This window comes from Lissotriton helveticus, chromosome 9 (assembly GCF_964261635.1).
Source record: "Lissotriton helveticus chromosome 9, aLisHel1.1, whole genome shotgun sequence".
Classification (NCBI taxonomy): Eukaryota; Metazoa; Chordata; class Amphibia; order Caudata; family Salamandridae; genus Lissotriton; species Lissotriton helveticus.
Genome location: NC_136070.1, coordinates 504,826,515 through 504,848,959, shown reverse-complemented (window position 1 = coordinate 504,848,959; position 22,445 = coordinate 504,826,515). Strand labels below are relative to the sequence as shown.

At 43.1% G+C, this 22,445-nt stretch overlaps 1 protein-coding gene across 1 annotated transcript in view; it reads right to left on the bottom strand.

Moving 5' to 3' along the window:
* Positions 1-22,445, bottom strand: part of C9H14orf39 (chromosome 9 C14orf39 homolog) — a 1,496,166-nt gene that overhangs the window by 60,939 nt on the left and 1,412,782 nt on the right. Inside the window, exon 17 of the mRNA XM_078660343.1 lies at positions 3,724-3,859. Within this exon, the coding sequence (XP_078516469.1) occupies positions 3,724-3,859 (136 nt within the window). The remainder of the gene's footprint in view (positions 1-3,723; positions 3,860-22,445) is intronic.

The following is a 22,445-nucleotide window of genomic DNA, read 5'->3' as shown; positions in this document are numbered from 1 at the left end:
ATCCTGAGTGTTCCGGTATATTATTGATAGCTGACCTCCAGTGGTTATGAAGTGCTGCCCTCATCTAGGTTATTACTCACAATTAAGTTTTGGACCTACAGTAATCTCTGTAACTGTGAACTTCATCTGAATCCAAGCTGTGGCTGTCCTATTAAGGGAACTAAGTATCCTTACCTTGAAAAGTACCCAGGAATATATCAAGAAGGATCTTACTACTCAGGCACCCTGATTTGTTACTTGTCCCCAGAATCTCTGTCCTGAAGAGACCCCGTACCGCGAGAGGGTTGGAACTTCATCGGCTAATAAAAAGGGAGAGTCCTCAACAAATCATATAGTTGTCTTTGAATAAACTGTATTATATCTCCAATTGGCTCCTCTTTTATCTACCAATAACGACCCCACAAGCTTTTCAATTGTACCTTTTATACTCCACTGGTTTAGTTATGATTACGTCACAAATTGCTTTCAAATGTGAAAATGTATATAATGTAAAAATACAGACAGTAAAAAATCTTTTTATGCCTTTTTGTATGTAAACAAACTGTTATATAAAATAACTAATACTCAGTTCGGCTGAAGTAAGGACAAAAGCATTTTGTCCTCTGGGCTGTAACGCTTAATCCTGTTAAAATATTAGTATGCCTTATTGAGCTAAGGCTTAATTTTATATCTGTCTGCTCTGTTTCAGTCAAGCAGGAAAACAAACAAGATGATGGACGGAATGTAGCACAATGGCAAAACATTCACCCCCAGTCACAGATCTGGGTTTAATCCATCGTTATTTTGCTCACCAAGCCACCTCAGTTCAGACATGGCCATATACAAATCAGTCTTGACCCTGTGCCTTATGGGAACAGTCCAGCCCGAACTGCCAAGCCATGTCTTCCCTGGACCGGAATCAAGCATCCTAGAACCGGTTTCTGGCTATCAGCTGCCTTCAGCCAGGATAGCTTGACTCCAGTGGCAGTCAAGCAGGATACATTAATTGCTGCGATAACTATTTAATTTTTATTAAAAAAATGAGTTCCTCGTCAACACTGTCTTTGCTAATTAGGCACTGTCACGGCGGCAGTCTGCTGTTAAGGCTCTCCTACGAGACCACCGCAGTACCGCCCGCCCTGGATTATCCTCATAATCTGGCGAGCGGGCGCACAACAGGCTTGGCGGTCCTTCTGTTGGTGCAGCGGTTGTGGCCCGACAGGAAGACCACCAAACTCAGAATAAGGCCCTACTTATCTTTAGGAGTAATCCTTGACAACAAATTATTATCTTTTGATAATCTGGCGCATGCAGTAATTTAATCTTCCAGTTGCAACCTTCAATTCCTCAGATCTTAAACCCTTCCTAAAGAGGCCTACCAAGCCATAACTAAAAGTGGGTTCTGGGATCCGAGATAAACTACTGAAAGACTCTGTATGTTGGAGCCATAACATGTCTAAAGACATCCCAGCTCAATAGTGTGTGACCCAGACAACGAGGCCTCTTTGGTAACTGTAAGAATTCAGTTCAAATCACTCTTTCTGTGCCAGATTATCTAAAAAACAAGCACAAGCTACAGATTTATGAACCAGGAAGAGAATTGTGGTATACAGAAAAAAAGTTACCGCTTAACGAGGATAATCAGGCTGAAAGCAGTGGGAAACAATTCCTCTATTGAGTGGCTCCAATAATGAATAAGTGGGAGGACAACAGGAAAGGCACCAACATTCAGTATGCTCTAGAAATACATACATTATAAAGCACATTTCTCATAAGAGTCCAAACAAGAGTAGCAAAACGCCCAGTTGGCCAACAACATGGAGGAAACTACTGCATCATTCCTGGCCTGCGGAAGAGCGATGAAACTCTGAACTTTAATAGCGTAGCGTGTCCAACGCAAGTCCCAATGAAGCCGGCTTGCTAATTATATCTTGTTTCAAGGAAGGCTTATGTGGTTACACTCATGACATGGCAAAATAGTTTGTGACAGACTTTGAGTTTTGCCAGATGCCACAAGGATACTTCTATTTGGATCTGGTTCAATTCTTCCTTGACCTGCTGTGGATAACTCTATCTTCTCTGTTTTGCCCAGAATATAATCAAGGTAAATAAGGATTCTGCCCCTGGAGTGATCTGCTTTGCTCTCCTATATGGCCTCCCACAGTATTAACTCTCGTTCCACCAGGCTGTTCAACTCTACAATCACTGCCCTTTAAACATTAGTGAATTTTTGAGGCTGGAAGCCCGCAAGCTTTAAAGTCAGTCATTCCGGATGGGGTTTCACTCTGTAGAATTTCTTTCTCAAATATCATTCAGTCAGGAGCACTTTGCAGCCTGATATTTTCAGCCCTCATATAGGGCCCGATTCACAAGGCAAACTGAGAAGAAAGTCTAACTTTACAAATTTCGGTATTCATAAAGGGTATTTACTAGTAGTTAACCCCTCCCATGCTCATGACGAGCTGAGCTCGTCATGAGCCACGGCGCTCCGGTGCTCATGACGAGCTCAGCTCGTCATGGCCCGTGGAACGCTCAGGTGCGGGGAGAATTCCCCTCCTGTGCTGAACGTTCCACGGGAGCCAATGCACCTGTGATGAGCTCAGCTCGTCATGAGCACAGGAGCGGCGTGTCTCATGACGAGCTGACCTCGTCATGAGCATGCGGGCGCTGTGCGCGCCCCCCTCCCCCCAGCACAGCGGGGGAATAACCCCCGCAGAGAAGGGGTTAAGTTAGAATTTTGCCTCAGTTTAAAAATCTTAAGTTAAACTGAGACTAAGGTCTAACTTTACTACTCGTAAATCCTCTTAAAAAATTCCAATAATCGTAAAGTTAAGACTTTTGTCTCAGTTTACCTTTGTGAATGGAGCCTCTTGTCCTCAAGTCATTCCAACGGCGTGCATTAGTGCAAGAACTGTGCTAGTCATGAAGCCATTCTGATCCTTCCTTTGCAGACTCAAAATCCTGGATGGAGGATTCAACCTGGGTATTTTGTGCTGACACGCCATGTAGTTTACTTTCAACCTGTACACGTCTGTTTTCCAAAGATATCAGCACTGAATTTGCTGATATCAGCTTCTATGTTTGATGTCATGCTCTGCTTGGCTCTCCTCCCGTTCTGTCCCCCGCTTCAGTCTGGTTGGCCTATTTAGGTGTAAAATTTCCATCTTGTCCCTTCTGTCTTTTTAGGCACCCACTGAGATAGTTTAAAATAGAACAAAACCTTCCATGAATACAAATAACAGTTTTTCAAAACAGCAAGATTCATGACAGTCGATGACGGTTGCAAACATGTTTTAAAAATGATGGAGAAATACCTCCAATGTGTCTTCAGGAAACAACTTCTGCAAAAATCTACTTTTGTTAGGTCGATTCCCTTGCAAAAAAGTTTTTAGGGACTAAATAATTCACCAAAAATCTGTTTTTGTGGGTCTTCTGCCACGCAGGCAATTTTTGGGGAAGTTTACAGACCTTAAAAACTCCATAAAGTGCAATGCTTGTCAAGTTCGCAAAACTATGTACAAGAAATCATAAATGTGCACACTCTTATACTAGATAGGTTCGAAAAAAGCGGAGCTCGGTGTGAACAAAAAGTTTTAATGCAATTGAATGATGTCTCAGATTAGTTTTACCTAAAATTCAGAGAAACTAAAGAACTCGGATGTGTTGGATCTCGTTAGAGACCGATTTGAACAACATTCTAATTAATAAGCTGACATGCTGTTAGAGTGGCATTACAAATTGTACCTGCTCTGGTGAATTTGGTGTTCCAAACAATGAAGACTCAAACAAATTAAACCGAGATGTTTTGGGCGTGGAGGTCATAAGGAAAGAGAAGGAAGGTGATTTTTCTGTTGAAACGTCACACCCAAAATTTTGGTTCCTGGAAGAACAAAATCAAACAAAGCACAGTGAGAAAGTACAATTTAAAGAGTATACTATGATATTGGAATGCTACAAAATACATCTAACTTAAATGTATTTACTTTTTTATTGTGGGTGCTCTATTATTAGATTTCACATGCAGGTTCGCACTTAAATGTATTTAAGGTATATTTTTGCTAATTTTGAACCCATATTTGTTTTTTGTACTACTCTTATTAAAATGTTTTGTTATTTTATTGCAATAGACTACACGCACGCTATCAACAAAACAAACATACGTATTCTATCAAAACCCAAGTGAAACGTGTACAGGATGTACTTTAGTTAAACGGTTGTTAAAAAACATATTGTGCAGGAGGTACATACAATTGGTTCCAGTATGTTCTAAAAAATGAAATGGTGTGGTAAATTCCATTTTCTATAACAACTTTTTCTCGTTCTCTTTATTTGCTAGCTTTTTGATGGGCAGTCAGGATAAAATCAATCACATTACGGTGGTCCACAGGGAGCACCTGACTAGCAGCCAATAAGCCTTGTAAATGTAGCACATTTGGAACCCATACATACTTGCCTGGGCTACATGTAAAGAGGATGAACATCTTGGAAAAGGGCACTTGGCCATCATTACAAGTAGGCCAGGAATACAGGGCCATATGGTAAATTGTATTTATATAGTGCTCACTACCCTTGACGTAGTGTTGAAGCGCTTTTCGGCGATTAGCACACCACTTCAGAACCTAAGGTGGATTATTGGCAGATTGGTAGAGGGAAAAAAATAAATTGTAATTGGGAGTGGTGGACATGTGCGCCTGTAAGTGGGATGAATAGGATAGAGGAGGGATAAAGGGGGGAAGAGTTTGAGCAGGGTTATTTGGGAGTCTGGGTAGTGTAAGGGGTTTGGGCTGAATCAGAGAGTGGAGGTAGAGGGATAGTTTGAAAGACGTTTAGGATGAGTCAAAAAGTCGTAGTTTAGGAAGAGTTGTAAGGTAGACGGAAAATACAAAATTGTTATTGTGCGTAGTGGACATGTGTGCCTGTTAGTTGTATGGATAGGATAAAGAAAGGATACAGGAGGGAAGAGATTATAATTCCCAATCGTAAACCAAGCATATGCAATTCTCACGCTGACTGGTTTATGAAAGGTAATGAAATTTGCGTGGCGACCTATGCACTAGTAAGTTGCATCAAAAATGTTCCATTTTCGGGGGAGACACAAAAAGACCTTCCTAATGAATATTAATTGGGCAGGTTGCAATTTGCAACCCCCTAAGTATGGCTCTCAATGTAGGGACAAAGGTGTGGAAAGCACTGTAATCCTACTTTGCTGCTTTCCTAATGGGTTTATTTTTGCTAAAAGACAGTCATTGTCTATTAAGGCACAAGTGCAGGGTTTGTAAAAAAACGAAATCTTTTTTGGAAGACATCAGGGGTGCAGGCAATGGTCCTCAGGACTACCGCATGCTCCCCCCATGATTCCCACGTGATTCACAAAAAGGAAGAAGTCCCAAGGGCACACTTTCTCTTTTGTGACTCAGTTAAAACTCCTAACTAGGGGGTCAATAATCCATTAATGGATTGCATCTGCAGTTGCAGTCTCAAACCAGTGAGCGATCTTCCAACTCTGATTGATGACAAACATGGATGAAGATCACGTGGAGAGGAAGCCAGAGCTAAATTCATCTCAGTAATCCAGTATTGCCAGCCCCGTTACTGCAGTTCCCGAGTCCTTCACCCTCAACAAACCCTTGTCTTTTAGTCAAGTGGACTCTAACAATCTAGTACCAAGGTAGAGTCTTTGGGTCGTGGATTTCAAAATCTACAGAGGTTTTTCTGGATATAGAAATTCAACAGCGACTGATATATCTTATACTGCATTGTGTGGAATTTGGCATGGGGACCATCATATTTCAATTTGCTAGCAGTGACACTGACACCTATGAGAAGTTACAGAAATGCTTCGTACTATTCTGCACCCAAGAAAAATGTTGGCTACCTAAGGTACTCTTGCATTCAACTCATCAGAAACCAGGTCAAACCATCAACACTTCCGTCGCACGGCTGAAGGCATGCATCTAACACTGTGAATTTGATGCACACAACTCTGAGGAAGAGTCAAGATTGCAAATTATTGCTGGATAAGAATCTTCCTTATTCTGACAGAACCTGTAGGGCATCCTCATACTGACATGAACACTTAGTACTTCTAACTTCCTCTCTAGTGGGATAGCGCAACAGGGAGGTGATGGCAAAGAGGAAAGTGCAATCTGTCGGTTTGTGACATAAAGATCACTGATCACTTAAGGTCAAAGACATTTCACAACAGTAGATACAACATTTCCAATACAGGCGGGTGCCCAGCAGATGACAGTAAGGGCATGGATGGGCAAAGTTGGACATTCCTAGAGTGTATGTAACCACCATGACATGAATGAACTGAGACAGTGGCATTCCTTGTCACAAAAACTCCCGAGATGGAAATTCAACAAGCTAAGACCCGTGCTCCAGTCAATGTACAAGACTCAAGAACTCTCTGTGTGGTGTAGCTCAACATCCAGATGTTTGTCTCCAGAACCTGAAAAAAAATGAAGAAAGGCAAAAGTCCTCACCATAGGAGGTTTTGTTTTGAGGGAAGCAATGAAGAGCTTGATGAGGTAATCATGGACCTGATGTCAGTTAAGTGAAAGAGCCATTCATAATGGTCACGGATGCCACTATAAATGCCATGACTGATTCACCCTTTCACATGAAATAAATCCACTGCAATCAAAATATATGAGAATCTATACAGATGGCTCCAACACAAACCTCAAATGATGAGTTACATTCAACCTCTTCTCACAAAGGATAAAAGTCAGGCTGAATGTGATATCTACGATGCTGTGGCCGTTGCTGGGGATGGCATTCTCTTGTGGTTCATAGCCCCTGGGAAGATGGGTCTGCTCTAGGTACTCTGTCAAATGATTGCTAGAATTATGTCATCTAAGGATACCGATGTGGCAAGATTATTCACCGAACTGTTCAAAGACCAAGAGTAATTCGAAGATTGACATATAAGGTTGCATATCAAGGAGTCTGTTATGGCAGTAGCTCACCCCTTACAGGGCAATTCCTTTAATATCCAGAGACTGGAAAAAGCTGACATCAAAATTACAACGGCATTTCATTAAACCTGACGAAGGGCTCACTCCCTGGGAGTCCCCCATCGTTTCAATGCCCATAATACATGCGGATGGAGGATCGACATGTGCCTAGTAATGGAGCGGCATCATGCAAATGGAATTCAGAACACAAAAGACCAGAGAAACAATCGTAGATTCTACCTCACTCTTGATGTAAACAGAGGGTATCATCAGGTAGAGCTGCAAGAATATTCTGAATACATCACCATCTGTGTTATGCATGTGACTTCTTAGATATACTTCTATTTCTCGTGTCCTCACCTGCTGAAATTTTTCACGTACAAATACTATTTTATCATTAACATTTACAGACAGTGTGTCATCCAACCAAATGTTTTTCTGTGCAACTACTCCCAGAAATATTACGTTTTTTTTAGAGACAAAGGGAGTAGAAATGTGGGCAAGCTAAGTAGGGGTGACCCAGAAATGTAGTAGTGATTGGATTCCGCTGTTCACCTCCACATTACAGTGTTCCTCCTTGATGTTTCTCCGTTTTGAATCCCCTCCTCAACCCATTACTATTTGTAAATAGGGTGCCTCCATTCCTACATCCATACTCCACAGACTTCTTTAGGCGGTGGTACGGCTTTTAAGATAGGTGGAGGAGAAAAGTTACCAGTGAGGTCATCATCTGTAATTTACAAGTGATAAAGAGTCCACATGACCATTGTGATCCTGGAATGAAAAAGTGACGGCATAATAATATGTACCTAACTAGGATACTATGATGCTGTAATGCAAATGTGTATAAAACTGGCAGTTGCGAAGCTAGCATGGCAATGTGCACCGAAAGAGGAAACTGTAATTGTGTTATGAAACTATATGCACTTGAGCGCACTGTAAACCAAGCAAGGCAAGGGTTTAGTCAGTATTGCCTGAGTAGAGGGACGAATTATACAAATGTCTTGGTGCTCTTACACGTGGGTGGTCCAAGTGTCTGACAGGCCTAGTTCAAGAGGAGCTGAGTCAAAGGGAGAGACACATGGCTTGACTGTACATGTTATACACTGGTCAAACCATGGTAGACTTTATTGTCTAATTTACAAAGTATTGTGCATTTCTAACCACCATAAACTAATAGGATAAAAATACCACTTAACATGTAGACTCGAATTCTGCTAAAGCATTCATGTGAATTTACTGCAATTACGAGCAAGCCATTTAAAACATTCTAATGCTCTTAAAAGAAATTTACAAAGGGCTGGCCATTTGTAACCACATTAGGACACGAGGTTAAAAATAACCCTTAACATAGGGATTTGACTTCTCCTAAAGTAAGAGGATTTACTGCAAATAAAAGTACCCTATATAAAATGACATATTTGTCCTGAAAGAAATAGTTGTCGCTCAAATAGTTTGTTTTCAATAAGTCATATAAATAATTAGTTGGAACAAATTCAAAAATGTATAATAATGTCACATGGCACCCAACTAGAGAATCTCACTCTTCGACTTTAAGGGACAAGCAAACCGAAGGATAATTTACACGTGTGTCTCTCATGTTCTAGACGGAGACTGTAACCAAATAGGACTAGTGCTCAAAACACCCAACAAAGACATCCTTACATTGTAATATATATTTGTGTGTGTGTGTGTATATATATATATATATTACCTACTGGCGGTCGCCAGTAGGTATATATAGTTAGGATTTTTTCTCTATGGGTTTTTTGAAAATTCTATGTCTAATAACTTTGGCGTTTGTGGACGGAATTGGCTGAAATTTTCAGGAAAATGGCACATTTTGTTTCTGAGCAGCCCCTGAAAATTGGGGGGGGGGTTCGTCCAGGGGGGGGTCGAGAAAAAAGGGGGGTCCCAAAACGTGTTTTTAACATTGAGTTTTCCATAGGGCGGTTGGCCTCACTTTTAGCCCGAACGGCTGAATGGATTTGCACGAAACTTGGCAAAATTGTAGGGACTGGTAGCCCGATGTGCCTTTTGTTGGTCTCAATATATGTGCTCCAGTGGATTTTGAGAAATTAACGTTTAAAAAAAGATATATATCTGTAACAGCGGACCGGGCAGCGCTCCAGTTCGCGTACTTTTCGCGCAACGGAGCTTTGTGAAGCGAAGCTGATTGGTTCTCCGGCGTCTGTCAACATTCCAAACAGTCCGTAGCGGCCGCCATCTTGTCTCTCGGTAGGATCGAGAGACAAGAGGAGGCGAAAGGGAAGGGGCAAATGACGATAAGGGGGCATAGTAGATCCTCCCTGACCTCTTAGGTTTGATGTACCATTTTGCCAAGTTTGGTGTAATTCCGTTCAGCCATTCAGGCTGTAGACGTATCTAAATGTCAATAATCGAACGGCTGAATGGATTTGCACGAAACTTGGCAAAATATTAGGGACTGGTAGCCCGATGTGCCTTTGCTAGGTCTCAATATATGTGCTCCAGTGGATTTTGAGAAATTAACGTTCAAAAAAAGATATATATCTGTAACAGCGCTCCGCTTCGCGTACTTTTCGCGTTACGGAGCTTTGCGAAGCTGATTGGTTCTCCGGCGTCTGTCAACATTCCAAACAGTCCGTAGCGGCCGCCATCTTGTCTCTCGGTAGGATCGAGAGACAAGAGGAGGCCAAAGCGAAGGGGGAAATGACCATAAGGGGGCATAGTAGATCCTTCCTGACCTCTTAGGTTTGATGTACCATTTTGCCAAGTTTGGTGTAATTCCGTTCAGCCATTCAGGCTGTAGACGTATGTAAATGTCCTATGGAAAATTGCATAGGGAAAACACATTTGAAAGTGTTGAAATTTAGAACCAATTAAAATGTTACTTTGGTTTTGTATTTGTGTGTGATGAAAGTTAATTGGTTATGTATATATGTCAAATGAGAGGAAACCACAGCCATTTTGTGATACTACTGTCTGAGGTACATTTGTGAGGAATTTTTGGTGGTGAATTTCTGGTGTTTGATTTACACAGTACTAACACTTCTCCTACTTTTAAAAAGGTGAGTTGTTAATTTGTAAGGGGAACTATGTTGTACACTTGAAGATAATTTGAAAAATGTTTTCTGTTATTTATTTGCAGTCCTTTCTGTTATACTAAATACTTGATAAAGTTAGTTTTATATTATGTATTACTAAAAACGATAAATGAAAGTGATTATTTTTTTCTGCAATTTACAGCAAGCAATTTCAAAATAAAATGGCTCACAATGAAGAGACCGTGGCAATTTCTTTTGAATTGTCCACTACATTGATTGAAATTGAGAGCACCAATAATGAAATATTGTCACATGGAGGAGATGACTTGTATGATTCCATTAGATTGATTGAAATGGACAGCACCAATAATGAAATATTGTCACAAGGAGGAGATGACTTGAATGATTCCACTACATTGATTGAAATTGAGAGCACCAATAATGAAATATTGTCACAAGGAGGAGATGACTTGTATGATTCCATTAGATTGATTGAAATGGACAGCACCAATAATGAAATATTGTCACAAGGAGGAGATGACTTGAATGATTCCACTACATTGATTGAAATTGAGAGCACCAATAATGAAATATTGTCACGAGGAGATGACTTGAATGATTCCACTACATTGATTGAAATTGACAGCACCAATAATGAAATATTGTCACAAGGAGGAGATGACTTGAATGATTCCACTACATTGATTGAAATTGACAGCACCAATAATGAAATATTGTCACAAGGAGGAGATGACTTGAATGATTTTTTTGATCAATCTGTTGATGGCGAATTTATCGAATGTTTGGAGACCATAGAGTTACAAGAATCATCATTGCAGACTTTTCATGAGGAAATTGCTGATGAGGACATGTTACTAGTTCTTTCAAATTTAGAAAATTCTGAAGAATAAATTTATATTTAGAAATCAAAAATTGTTTGAGACATTATTCATTTTTATTTTTAATTTATGAGGTTGTAGCAAAGTGATTGTAGTATAAAATGAGACTTATAGTATAGAGTGCAACATTTTTATGTTACATGGTAAGTTTACTCATATTTACTTCCCTTCTGCCACTATATTATCTCCAATGTGTATTTGACATCTCTTCTTCATCTCCGGCCTCCTTTCTCTCACTGTGTGTCTCCGATGCATCTTATCGCTGCTATTTTGTGTAATTACAGAAGAGAGTAAAATACAATAGTTCGGAACGTGAAAAGGGGGCAAAGTAGAGTACCCCTCACCCCGTAGGCCTTTTCAGGCGGTCCCAAAAGGATCAGTTTCTGCTTTCCTGAGAGATTATGGTATGAGTTCCATATACCACAATAATTTGCATTACAACATGCAAGATATCTATCTCCTATTACCAACTTTTGGAGATATTCGCGCTAAGCGCGAATATCTCCAAAAAGTTATACCTGCCCTGAGCAGTTCTTAGCCATGTTATCCAATGGGAGGTGGATAACATGGCTAAGAGCATTAGCTTGGTAATGCATGAATATCGCAGACTTTTTAGCGATATTCATGCATTGCGGCCGTTTTTTATCGCATTTGCGATAAACCTTGATAATAGCAAGGTTTATCTTCGATAATTTCTGACGATGCTTAGCGGTAAAAAATTCGTTGGTAAGCATCGTTAGCGATAAATATCGCTTAACTTTGGTAATATGCACCAACGTCTGTTAACGTTCGATTCGAAGGAAATGAGGAAGTGTTGAAAAACATTGTTTGCGCCATCTTGCCTTTTTTGAAATGCCACACTTTTGTCGTGCACGGCAGCCATTTTAGATGCCTTGACCAGACCCACTCTCTGAACGCTGTCGATTCGTAGCATGGCTCCCCACCCTCGCAAGCATCTTCCCCAGGCACTGGTCACCCCCGCTCTCTGTCTTATGCATGGGCAATAAACCTCCCCCATCTGCGCTGCTCTTCCCTGAGAATCACACTCTGTGCCCGCCCGACACCTCCCTTTCGCCCTATTCACTACCGCACCCTCTGACACTCCTCTTCCTCTGTGTCCGATTGTCCAGGCTATCAGCTAGCCCTGCAGATGTAGTTTATGGCTCCAGCTGTAAAGAATCACCCCTCTTTAAAGGAGTTATAGTAGATCAAGGCCCACACCCGATGAGATCCGTCACACCACACGTGTTCCTACTATCTGAAAACCATCCTGTATTGTGATTGGGGAGGGGACCGAGCCTGAAGCGGAAGATTCCAGGAATGACTCTTTGTACATCAAAGTTTTTACAATTATGTGTCACATTAAAAATATATAGCACTCCAACAAGGTAGTAGGAATATAAAACTTTAATAACATATAAATATATACAACAAAACAAAAACAGTAAAAACATTTAAACAACGAAGAGACCGTGGCAATTTCTTTTGAATTCCTGATGAGGACATGTTACTAGTTCTTTCAAATTATGAAAATTCAGAAGATGTTGCCTGGGGGTGGGTCGTCAGTAGCAGTCTGTTGTGCGAATAGTTCCAAGGCAGCAGAACGCGCTGAAATCTAGATGGCACGAAAGTGATGTCTAGTAAGTTGCCGCCCAGCAAATAACGGCGTGGGGCGCCGCGGGGGTGAGTGAGTCCAGTAGGCACCACAGCTATTCTTACCGGCATTGCAGAATTACTGCTGGGGACAATGCCTGTGCTGTAGCAGGGTCACAGCAGAAACAAAAAGGATTCTGTTGAAGATGTTGTTGGTTTTCAATTTGAAAACAGTTCTGGTGTCAATTGCTATGCTAATGTAGTGGTTAATGTTTTGTTTTCTCTAGAAAATGTAAAAGAGGGGGAGGCAGTCCAAAGTTCCGTTAAAAGGGCAAAGGAAAGGATCGGTGGTTTGAACTATCAGTCAAAAAGGGGAGGGGGGTGCAACAATTTTTCCTACCGGGTCACACTGTGCTTTCACCGGAACTGAGGTCTGCAGGATTCTAGTAATTCAAAGTGAGGCTGGCGCCAGCATGGGAGCGCCGACGTCCCGCGGATACAGTTTCGTCACTCCACGGGCGATCATGGCAGTCATTCCCCATCGGGGGTGTCTGCGGGGGTCGGAGACTCCCGCGGCTCCTGTAGAATCTTCAAGGTCGTGGAGGACTACGGTGGTGGAGTCAACCAGTGACCGGGCCATTTCTTTATGCTGGGCCCGCTCTTGCTGCAAAAACAGGCCAGGTCGACCGCCATTTTGAGAGTTCGGTAGCTACTGGCGATCGCGGGGTCAAATGAGCGGACGGGCTCCACCCTGCCGGGCGAGACGTTGCAGCATCGCCACAGTGGAAGAACCCTTTTCCGGGCGCCTGGAGCGCTGAGGGTGCAGGTGGGAAGCCTCCACTGGGGAGGCGGGAGAGGCCTGTTCGCATCGTCTCTCCCTCCCAGTGCACCCCACGGTGTCTCGCTTAAGATTTGTTATGGCCGGACCAGGCGATGAGGACGAGGGGGGGGGGGTCGGAGGCATGTGCAAGACATCCCCCCCCAGTGTTGTCGCAGCCATTATTCAAGAGAGAAGAAGTGTCCCGTCCGTCTTCGGGCCGGGCTTCCGGTGGATGTCGGCCGGACGCCCCTGGCTCTGGCCCCATGAACGGGTTTCTTGGTTTATCGGCTGCAGCCGGATCCCGTCGGCCTCGGCCCCCCGACCGTTGGTGGCCGGACCGGAAGAGCATGTGGCGGGACTACCTGCAACTCTCAAGGGCCACCGCGGCCGGACTGGGAGAGAGAGAAGAGGGTCGAGGAGACATTCCCCCCCCCTGAAACTCTTCAGCGTTGTAAAGGCAATCCCCTGGCCGGGTCCCGCTGGCCTCGGCCTCTCCTCCGGCTACACCCTACGTTAGGATCTCCTGGCCGAGGCGTGGCAGCAGGATCCGCCTTATATGGGCTGCTCCCGGCTGGGCGTAGCCGCAACCCTGCCCCACCTTGGAAGTTTCCAGAGTGGGGGCGGATGTTCTACTGACTTGCATTTTCCCTAGTCTATCGATTTTTTTGGCGTGGCAGGCGGTGGGACAGCGAGGGGTGATTTGGTTTCTCTTACTGTTTTTCTGGTCTCTCACCACTGGCATATTTCTAACGTTTTCTTGTTTCTAGGACATTAATAGGTTTTATCATTACGTTATGTTATCGTTTCTTTGTTCGTTGTTTAATAAAAGTTTATGTTCATCAGTGGCCTACTGATTTTCGTTTTCCTATTCTTTTCTTTCCAGGTTGTTTCATGCTAAAGTTTCTGTTAACAGGATACAGTGATCACTTCGTTATTATTGCATATGTCCTTTTCACTAGGGGTGCTCTCTGGTCGGGCCAGATGACGTATCTCTAGTAAATGGTCCGGGTGAAACAGGTGCATCAATCAGTGGGGAGTAGATAGGCATGACAGATTACAACGGGGGAGAAAGGTCCGCATTACGTACCCTTTCACTATTTGCAAAGATTTTCCTACGTATATTTGCAAACAGGGAATACCTCCAAAAAGAACCAATTCCCAAACAGTCAATGTTTGGGGAAACAATCAATCAATGAGGAACGAAATAGGCACGACGTGTTAAAGGTTTGCGTTACCTACCCTTCACTATCTGCAAAGGGAGAGAGAATATTCCTATTCTTCCTCGTTTGCAGGCAGAGAAGATTCTTAAGAGAACCAACTTCGAACAATTCAATGCTCGATTCAAACAATCAAGAAGGGGTACTGTGAACACAAATGAACGCCGCTTATGTACATACACATTGGTATTATCAACAGGTTGTTCCTAATGTTTCTATTTTAGGGAGGTCAAAAAGAGATCCCATTAGTGGCCTACTGATTTTGCTCGATTCCTTTTCTTTTTTTACACGATTTTTCGCTATCTGCAAAGACTAAACAGAGTATTGCGACTCTGTGCTTGTTTGTAAATAGAGAATGAACCAAAGAGAACAATCAATCAAATGGAGAGAGAAGCAGGCACGACGGATTACAACGGGGGCAAAGGCCTGCGTTAACTACCCTTCACTATCTGCAAAGAGAGAGTACTCCTAATAGAAATGAGGGGTGGGGGGCAGCATTCAAAGCAGATCAGTGTGCATAAACACGAAAATGTTTTTACTTACCACGTACTTGACATTCGACAGCTTATGATATTTGCTATTAAAAAACCATTGAAATTCACTGAAAAAACCATAGGTTATAGACCATATATAGTTAGGAATTAGCATTTAAAAAACCTTATTTTACTCACACAAAACCATTGAAATTCCATATATAGTTAGTTGCACTAACTATATATCGCGCACCCGCAATCCACTGCTGATCATGTCACATATTACATCATTCATGACATGGTCAGTGACATCACTGATGACATCACTGATGACATCTCAAATGACATCACTGATGACATCACTGATGACATCTCATTTGACATCATTCTTGTGCTAATACGATAAACCTCTTCAGACTCTAATATAACCTTAGATACACTCAGTGTATACAGACACTCACACACTGCCACTCATCCATGGAGTTACTCACACACCCAGTCAGTCATGCAAAGAAACAATCTCACCTCCATTTCTTCAACTATACAGTTAAACACACCTTACTTATTGAAACATATACTAACACATATTTACTCTCTTATACAATCCCTGATACAAGTTCACAATGATCGATACAACCACTCACTCATTCAGTGGCTCTCATGCACAGTTATTTATATATGCCAACTCTCACATGTACTGTGTTTTACATATGTATTTAGTATGACATGTAGCATTGAGATATCCATTCACTCATCAATACACTCATGCACACAGTCAACTGCCCATGTAGCTGTTTCCACATGCACTCTTGAACTCATACACCTAGTGAATAAACTGCTCACACATCTATGCACAGAGTCACACACCTTACAGCCACCCCCACACAAACTCAATCTCCCATAGAAATACTTGGGCAACCAATTAATAACACATATAGCCTCTCGTATAGCTAATGATCAACACATGCAGCAGTTTACATCACAACAGACATAATGATGCACAAATTAAGACAGTTTAGTCACTAACCCATGCATTCAGTGAGACATATTTAATCACTCACTCATACAGTCAGTCACGCACCTACTAAATCCTTCATCCAGACACTTATACATCCACTCATTCTTCAATATGTAAGACATATTTTAACTTTACAGAAACATACAGTCACTGGATGTTGTCATCAGTGATGTCATCAGTGATGTCATTTGAGATGTCATCAGTGATGTCATCAGTGATGTCACTGACCATGTCATGAATGATGTAATATGTGACATGATCAGCAGTGGATTGCGGGTGCGCGATATATGGTTAGTGCAACTAACTATATATGGAATTTCAATGGTTTTGTGTGAGTAAAATAAGGTTTTTTAAATGCTAATTCCTAACTATATATGGTCTATAACCTATGTTTTTTTCAGTGAATATATATATATATATATATATATATATATATATATATATGAACAATTGTTACTTACCTGTAAACAGGTGGTTCTCCAGTATTGGTGTCTTTCATAGATTCACATGCTTGAATATTCCCCGTCGTCGAAGTGGGAGTCCCACGGTATATAAAAATAGCAATAATGCTAAAATATAACATAAATTATAACATCATACATAATAAAATAGAGATAATACAGTCTGTAAAACCTCTACAATGGTAACTTCCATAGGAACTCTGTAAGGACCTGGTATAACCAGGTCAGACTGGGAGCTCACCTGAGTCCATTTAAGGTTTCAAAGTTTTATAAAAGATTTTTTGTGTTTACTTGTCCTAATTCAACATAATATGACGTGCAAAGGTTCTTGTTCAAAATATTCGTGTTTTTACTGTACACAATACAATATATTCATAAAGTTTCAACAAATCTAAACATTGTGAGGTCATAACATACACTTAGGCTTAATACAATGTTAAATCACATATGTATATATCACTCCTTGCGTTTTTACAAAAGTACTTGAGTAAATCATAAACATCAAAACATATCCCAATGCATTTCGGGTCACTACTGGACCCTTCTTCAGGGGTTGATCCTTTTCAAACGGTATAAATCCTTGATATTCAATGGATGTTCTGTATATGAGCACTTCAAAGGTGTATTTCAAACACTGTAAAAATAGTAATCGCCATAATGGGAATATGAGTATTTATATGTGAGAGTCACAACTACACTGTATCAGATGTGAGTAATAATGAGGAGATAAAATGAAAAATAAAAAATAGAGTCGTAAGGATACTGTGGAACTAACGAGGCAAGGTAAAAGTGTGTCGGAAAATACTATTGGGAAGTTAACTGTGATAGTGCCGAGGTACCAACTAGTTTGAAAGACCCTACTGCCACAAATAAATGAATTATCCACCGAACACCAAGTGATGGGGAAACTACAAACCATGTGCAAATCGAGTGCACAAAAATAAAAAGTACCGGCTTACCCGCCCAGCAGAAACAGTAGTGGACGGTCTCAAGGATTCAATAACTGTATCCGATTCTGAAAATTACGTATATGCCTGTGTCAAACAGCCAATTGACATGACAAAAGAAACGTTTCCAAATTGCAATGTTTGTCTGCTAACTTACCAAAAAACGAGTGTCGTGAATGAAAATTCTAGAGTTTCCGCAACCTGCGGTGCATCGTAAACGCGGTGACCAGAAGCTCCCTGTAATATAGAGGGGCGAGTACATCAGTAACCCGCCTTGATTTTACCCGTGTTATAAAAGCTCACAATAAGCGGAGTAGCGCTTAAGTGGTTCCTACCTTCGGTACCGTGGCGTTCTCTGACCCTCGACCTCGTGACTACTTCCGGAAACAACATCCGGTCCAACGTAACCTACTTAAATAGTTCTACGCCTTGGCCTTTGCCACACACTGGGATAGCTCCCATACACAAGTAAGCTTGATTTACACTTTGAAGAATTGGTTTAAACTAGGTAGGTGTGCAGGCTAGTTTATTACATTGCAACTTCCATAGGAAGACATTATAAAGAGAAAAACTCATTTGTAACATATCAGTGTCATTATGTTAGTCCAAACTGCAGCCAATCAGGCTCAAGCACCCTCTAGAACCTTCTCCTCAGAAGCTCAAGCCCTCAGATTTTCGTAGCACTAGCAATAATAGCGCCTGAGGAGAAGAGAGCCTCTGAGGGGAGGAAGGGTGGGTCGCATGTGAATCTATGAAAGACACCAATACTGGAGAACCACCTGTTTACAGGTAAGTAACAATTGTTCTTCTCCAGTATTAGGGGTGTCTTTCATAGATTCACATGCTTGAATAGAATAGATAGCAGTAACTCCTTAGAACTGGGATTGCTAATAGATTCTTAAAATGAAGGTAAACATAGAGCTTAAAAGCATATAGCAATCACAGGAAGAAAAGGAGGAGGGAACAGAGGCTCACCTTATTTAAAGAGATGGCGAAGCACTGCTTGCCCCACTGCGGTATCCGCCTCGTTGATGGAATCCAAACAGTAATGTCTGGTAAAGGTGTGCCTACTTGACCATGTTGCCGCCCGGCAAATCTGGTGTAGAGGCACGCCAGCAAACAAGCGGTGGAGGACGCCATCGCTCTCGTCGAATGCGCCTTTACTGGACACTGTAAAGGCCTGCCAGCTTGTTGGTGACAGAAGGATATAGCTGCTGAGAGCCACCTTGCAAGTGTCTGTTTCGTCACTGAATGTCCCCTCCGCATCCTTCCATATGCCACAAAAAGTTGATCGGATTTGCGGAAAGGGGTAGTTCTTGAAATGTAAAACTTTAGACAACGACTGATGTCTAAAGAATGAAGTCGTTGTTCTGCCGGTGATTTTGGATTCGGGAAAAAAGTCTTTAAGAAGACAGGTTCGTTCAGATGGAAATCAGCAGGCACTTTTGGCAAAAACGAGGGATTGGTACGAAGAGACACTCCATCGGGCTTAAATTGCAAATATGGAGGCTTGATTGTGAAAGCGTGAAGATCGCTTACGCGACGAGAAGATGTTAGGGCCAAAAGCAATACAACCTTCCAGGTAAGAAATTTGGTGTCTGCCCTGTGAATTGGCTCAAAAGGAGGCTTCATGAGCTGTGACAATACCACGTTGAGCTGTCATGCTGGAGGAGGGCGTCTAATAGGAGGAAACTTTCTGAAGAGACCCTTAAAGAATTGTCGGATTATTCTGGATGAGCAGAGAGACGTCGAACCATCGTGTCTAAAACGCGAAATAGCTGCCAGAAAGACTCTCAAGGTGGCATGAGAGAGACCAGACCGAGCAAGGCTCAGAAAGAAAGGCAAGAGCTGCCCCGGAGTAGAAGTGAGTGGATGGATATCTGATGCAGCGCACCAATGGCAAAAACGTTTCCACTTCAGTTTGTACGTTTTGATGGTTGATGAAGCTCGAGCAGAAGCCAGAATGTCTCTGCATTCCTGGGGCATATCTAAGTTTGCGAACTCGAGGTATTCAGGTTCCATGCCCATAACTGAAGCGTGGTCGGGTCTGGATGGCAAATTTGACCCTCGTCCATTGACAGGAGATCTGGACGTGGATGCAGATGAATGGGAGCGCATTGGGATAACAGAAGAAGTTCTGAGAACCAAGCCTGTCTGGGCCAACGAGGAGCGATCAGTATCAAGTGGCAGGGTTGCCTGCGCATCTTCCACAACGTTCTCGGTACCAACGGTATTGGAGGAAATGCATAGGCGAACAGGCCGCTCCAATCCATGAGAAGGGCATTTCCGCTGGACTCTGGATGGGGATGCCAGCTCGCAAAGGCGGGGCACTTCCGATTCAGTGGAGTGGCAAAAAGGTCTATCATGGGATGACCCCAACGGCGGAACACCATGTCCAGAGTAGGCTGATGAAGTTCCCACTCGTGGGTCGATGACGTGGACCTGCTCAACGAATCCGCTAGGATGTTTGAAACCCCCGGCAGATGGACCGCCGTCAAGGAAATTTGATGACGAAGAGCCCAATTCAAGATCCTTTGAGCTAGCCGAGACAATGGCTGAGATCTTGTGCCGCCTTGTTTGTTCATGTAGTGCATGCTGGTTGTGTTGTCCGTTTGAACCAGCACGGACTCCCCTTGCAGTACGGGTAAAAAGGATCTGAGAGCAAGGAAAATCGCCATCAACTCCAGTCTGTTGATATGCCAGGTTCGTTGTGTCGCCGTCCACTTGCCCTTGATTGAAAGGTCCAGGAGATGAGCACCCCAACCCTCCATGGACGCATCTGTAGTCAGTGTTAGATCCGGAGAATGGGCCAGAAACGAAACCCCTTCGTCCAGGTTGGATGGTTCTTTCCACCAAAGCAGACAGTCCTTCATGCGAGACGAGACTCGAACTAGGTCGTTGAAGGACCCTGACACTTGGCGCCATTGCAGGTCCAGTTCTTCCTGTATAGGACGAGTGCGGAGCCTGCAGTTCGGGAGCAGAGCGATGCAGGACGACGCCATCCCCAGAAATGACTTCAACGTCCGCACAGAAACTGACTGTTTTGAACGGATGATGGTGACCAGACGTTCTATCTTCCTCTGTCGTTCTTGGGAGATGAAGGCTTTTGATAGGCTCGTGTCTAGAATCGCTCCGAGGAAGTTTCTCCTTTGCAATGGTGCAAAATGTGACTTCTCCATGTTGATGGTCAACCCCAGTGACTCGAATGTCTGCAGGCAGAGACTTGTGTTGCGAGCCAGCTGTAGAGGGGATGGAGATTTTACAAGGCAATCGTCTAGGTAAGGAAAGACTTGCACTCCCTGAAGTCGTAGATAAGCCATGACAGGGGCCAAGACCTTCGTGAAAACACGAGGTGCCGATCGCAGGCCAAAAGGCAGCACCTTGAACTGGTAATGCATGTTGCCCACTTTGAACCTCAGAAATTGGCGATGGTGTTGGAGAATCGGCACATGAAAATAGGCGTCTTGTAGATCTATTGTTGTTAGGAAATCTCCGCTGCAGAGAAGCCGCAAGACTTCCGATAACGTCAGCATGCGGAAAGATTGTTGTTTCAGAAAGAAATTGAGTGCCCTCAAATCCAGTATGGGCCGCCACTCTCCCGTCTTCTTGGCAATGAGGAAAAAAAGTGAGTAGAAACCTGTCCCTTGTTGAGATATAGGAACCACTTCGACTGCACCTTTTAGTATTAGAAGACGAACTTGATGTTGCAATTCCCTGAAATGGGGAGGTGGCGGGCCTGATGGTGGAGAATGTGGAGGAAACTCTGTGAACTCCAAGGCATGACCCTTGCGAACAATGTCTAATACCCATTGGTCCGATGTTATTAGAGACCATTGGGAATAAAACTGCGAGATTCTCCCTCCAACTCCTTGCGCAACTTGAGAGTCATTGACGTTTGTTGGTGGAACCCCTATAATTTGACTTTCCTGTATAGGGTTTCGACTGTGGTTGGCGATTAGACTGTTGGTTGGAATAACGCTGATTTCCTTGATTGTACTGGCGATACTGAGTGTGTCCTCCTCGAAAAGTGGTTGAAGACGAGCCTCGTCCACGTGCGCCACGAAAGGGCTGCTTTTTAAATTGCAAGGATCCTAGCGATTTTGCGGTATCGGTGTCTTTCTTTATTGACTCGAGCGCTTCATCAATGTGAGCGCCGAAGAGAGACTCACCGTCATAAGGCATGTCGAGTATCTTCAACTGGACCTCCTGCCGAAATGAAGTGGATTTAAGCCAACCCTGACGGCGGAGCGCCGCAGCACTGGCAAGGATTCGAAAACCAGTACTTGCCACGTCAATCGCACAGTCGATCATTTCTTCTGATGCCCTCATGCCATCCTGAAGGATCTGTTGCGCCTCTGCTCTGGACGTTTTCGGTATCAGCGAAACCAGTGCAGAAATATCCGACCACATTTGCCGGTCGAAACGACCCAAAATGGCCAGTGCATTTGCAGCACGAACGGACGTAGACGACATGGTTGAAAATTTTTTCCCAATTGCGTCCAAACGTCGACCCTCTCGATCAGGCGGAGCGGTGATAGGAGTCGCCGGGTTACGGGACCGTCGCTGCGCTGCCTGTGTGACCACTGAATCTGGCTTAGGATGCGAGAGCAAACAAGCGGGGGAACCAGCCGGAGCTTTATATTTCTTCTCCAGGCGAGGGACTTGTGCCGGCAAGGAGTTAGGAGCATGCATGATCTTTATACCCTCTTTCCATACGAATTCTATAATAGGTATGGTGTGAATTTGTTTGTACGGTTGGTTTTTGAAATCATAGAGAAAACAGTCTTCCTGTTGTTGTGCTCTCGGTAATTTAAAGCGGTCCGCCGCTTAATTCATCAGCACATGGAAGCTTGCGATGTCAACCGGAGGTGAATCACCAGCATCTGCTTGCTGAGGAGAGGGTGTCTGAATCAGATAGTCATCGAATTCCGCCATATTTGGGTCCTGTTCCTCATCAGTATCCTGGGGTACTTCCCCTTCTTCTCTGTCCGACTCCTCCTCCTCTTGCGCAACAGGTTGCGGATTCATGGGGATAGTAGGACGGGGTCTG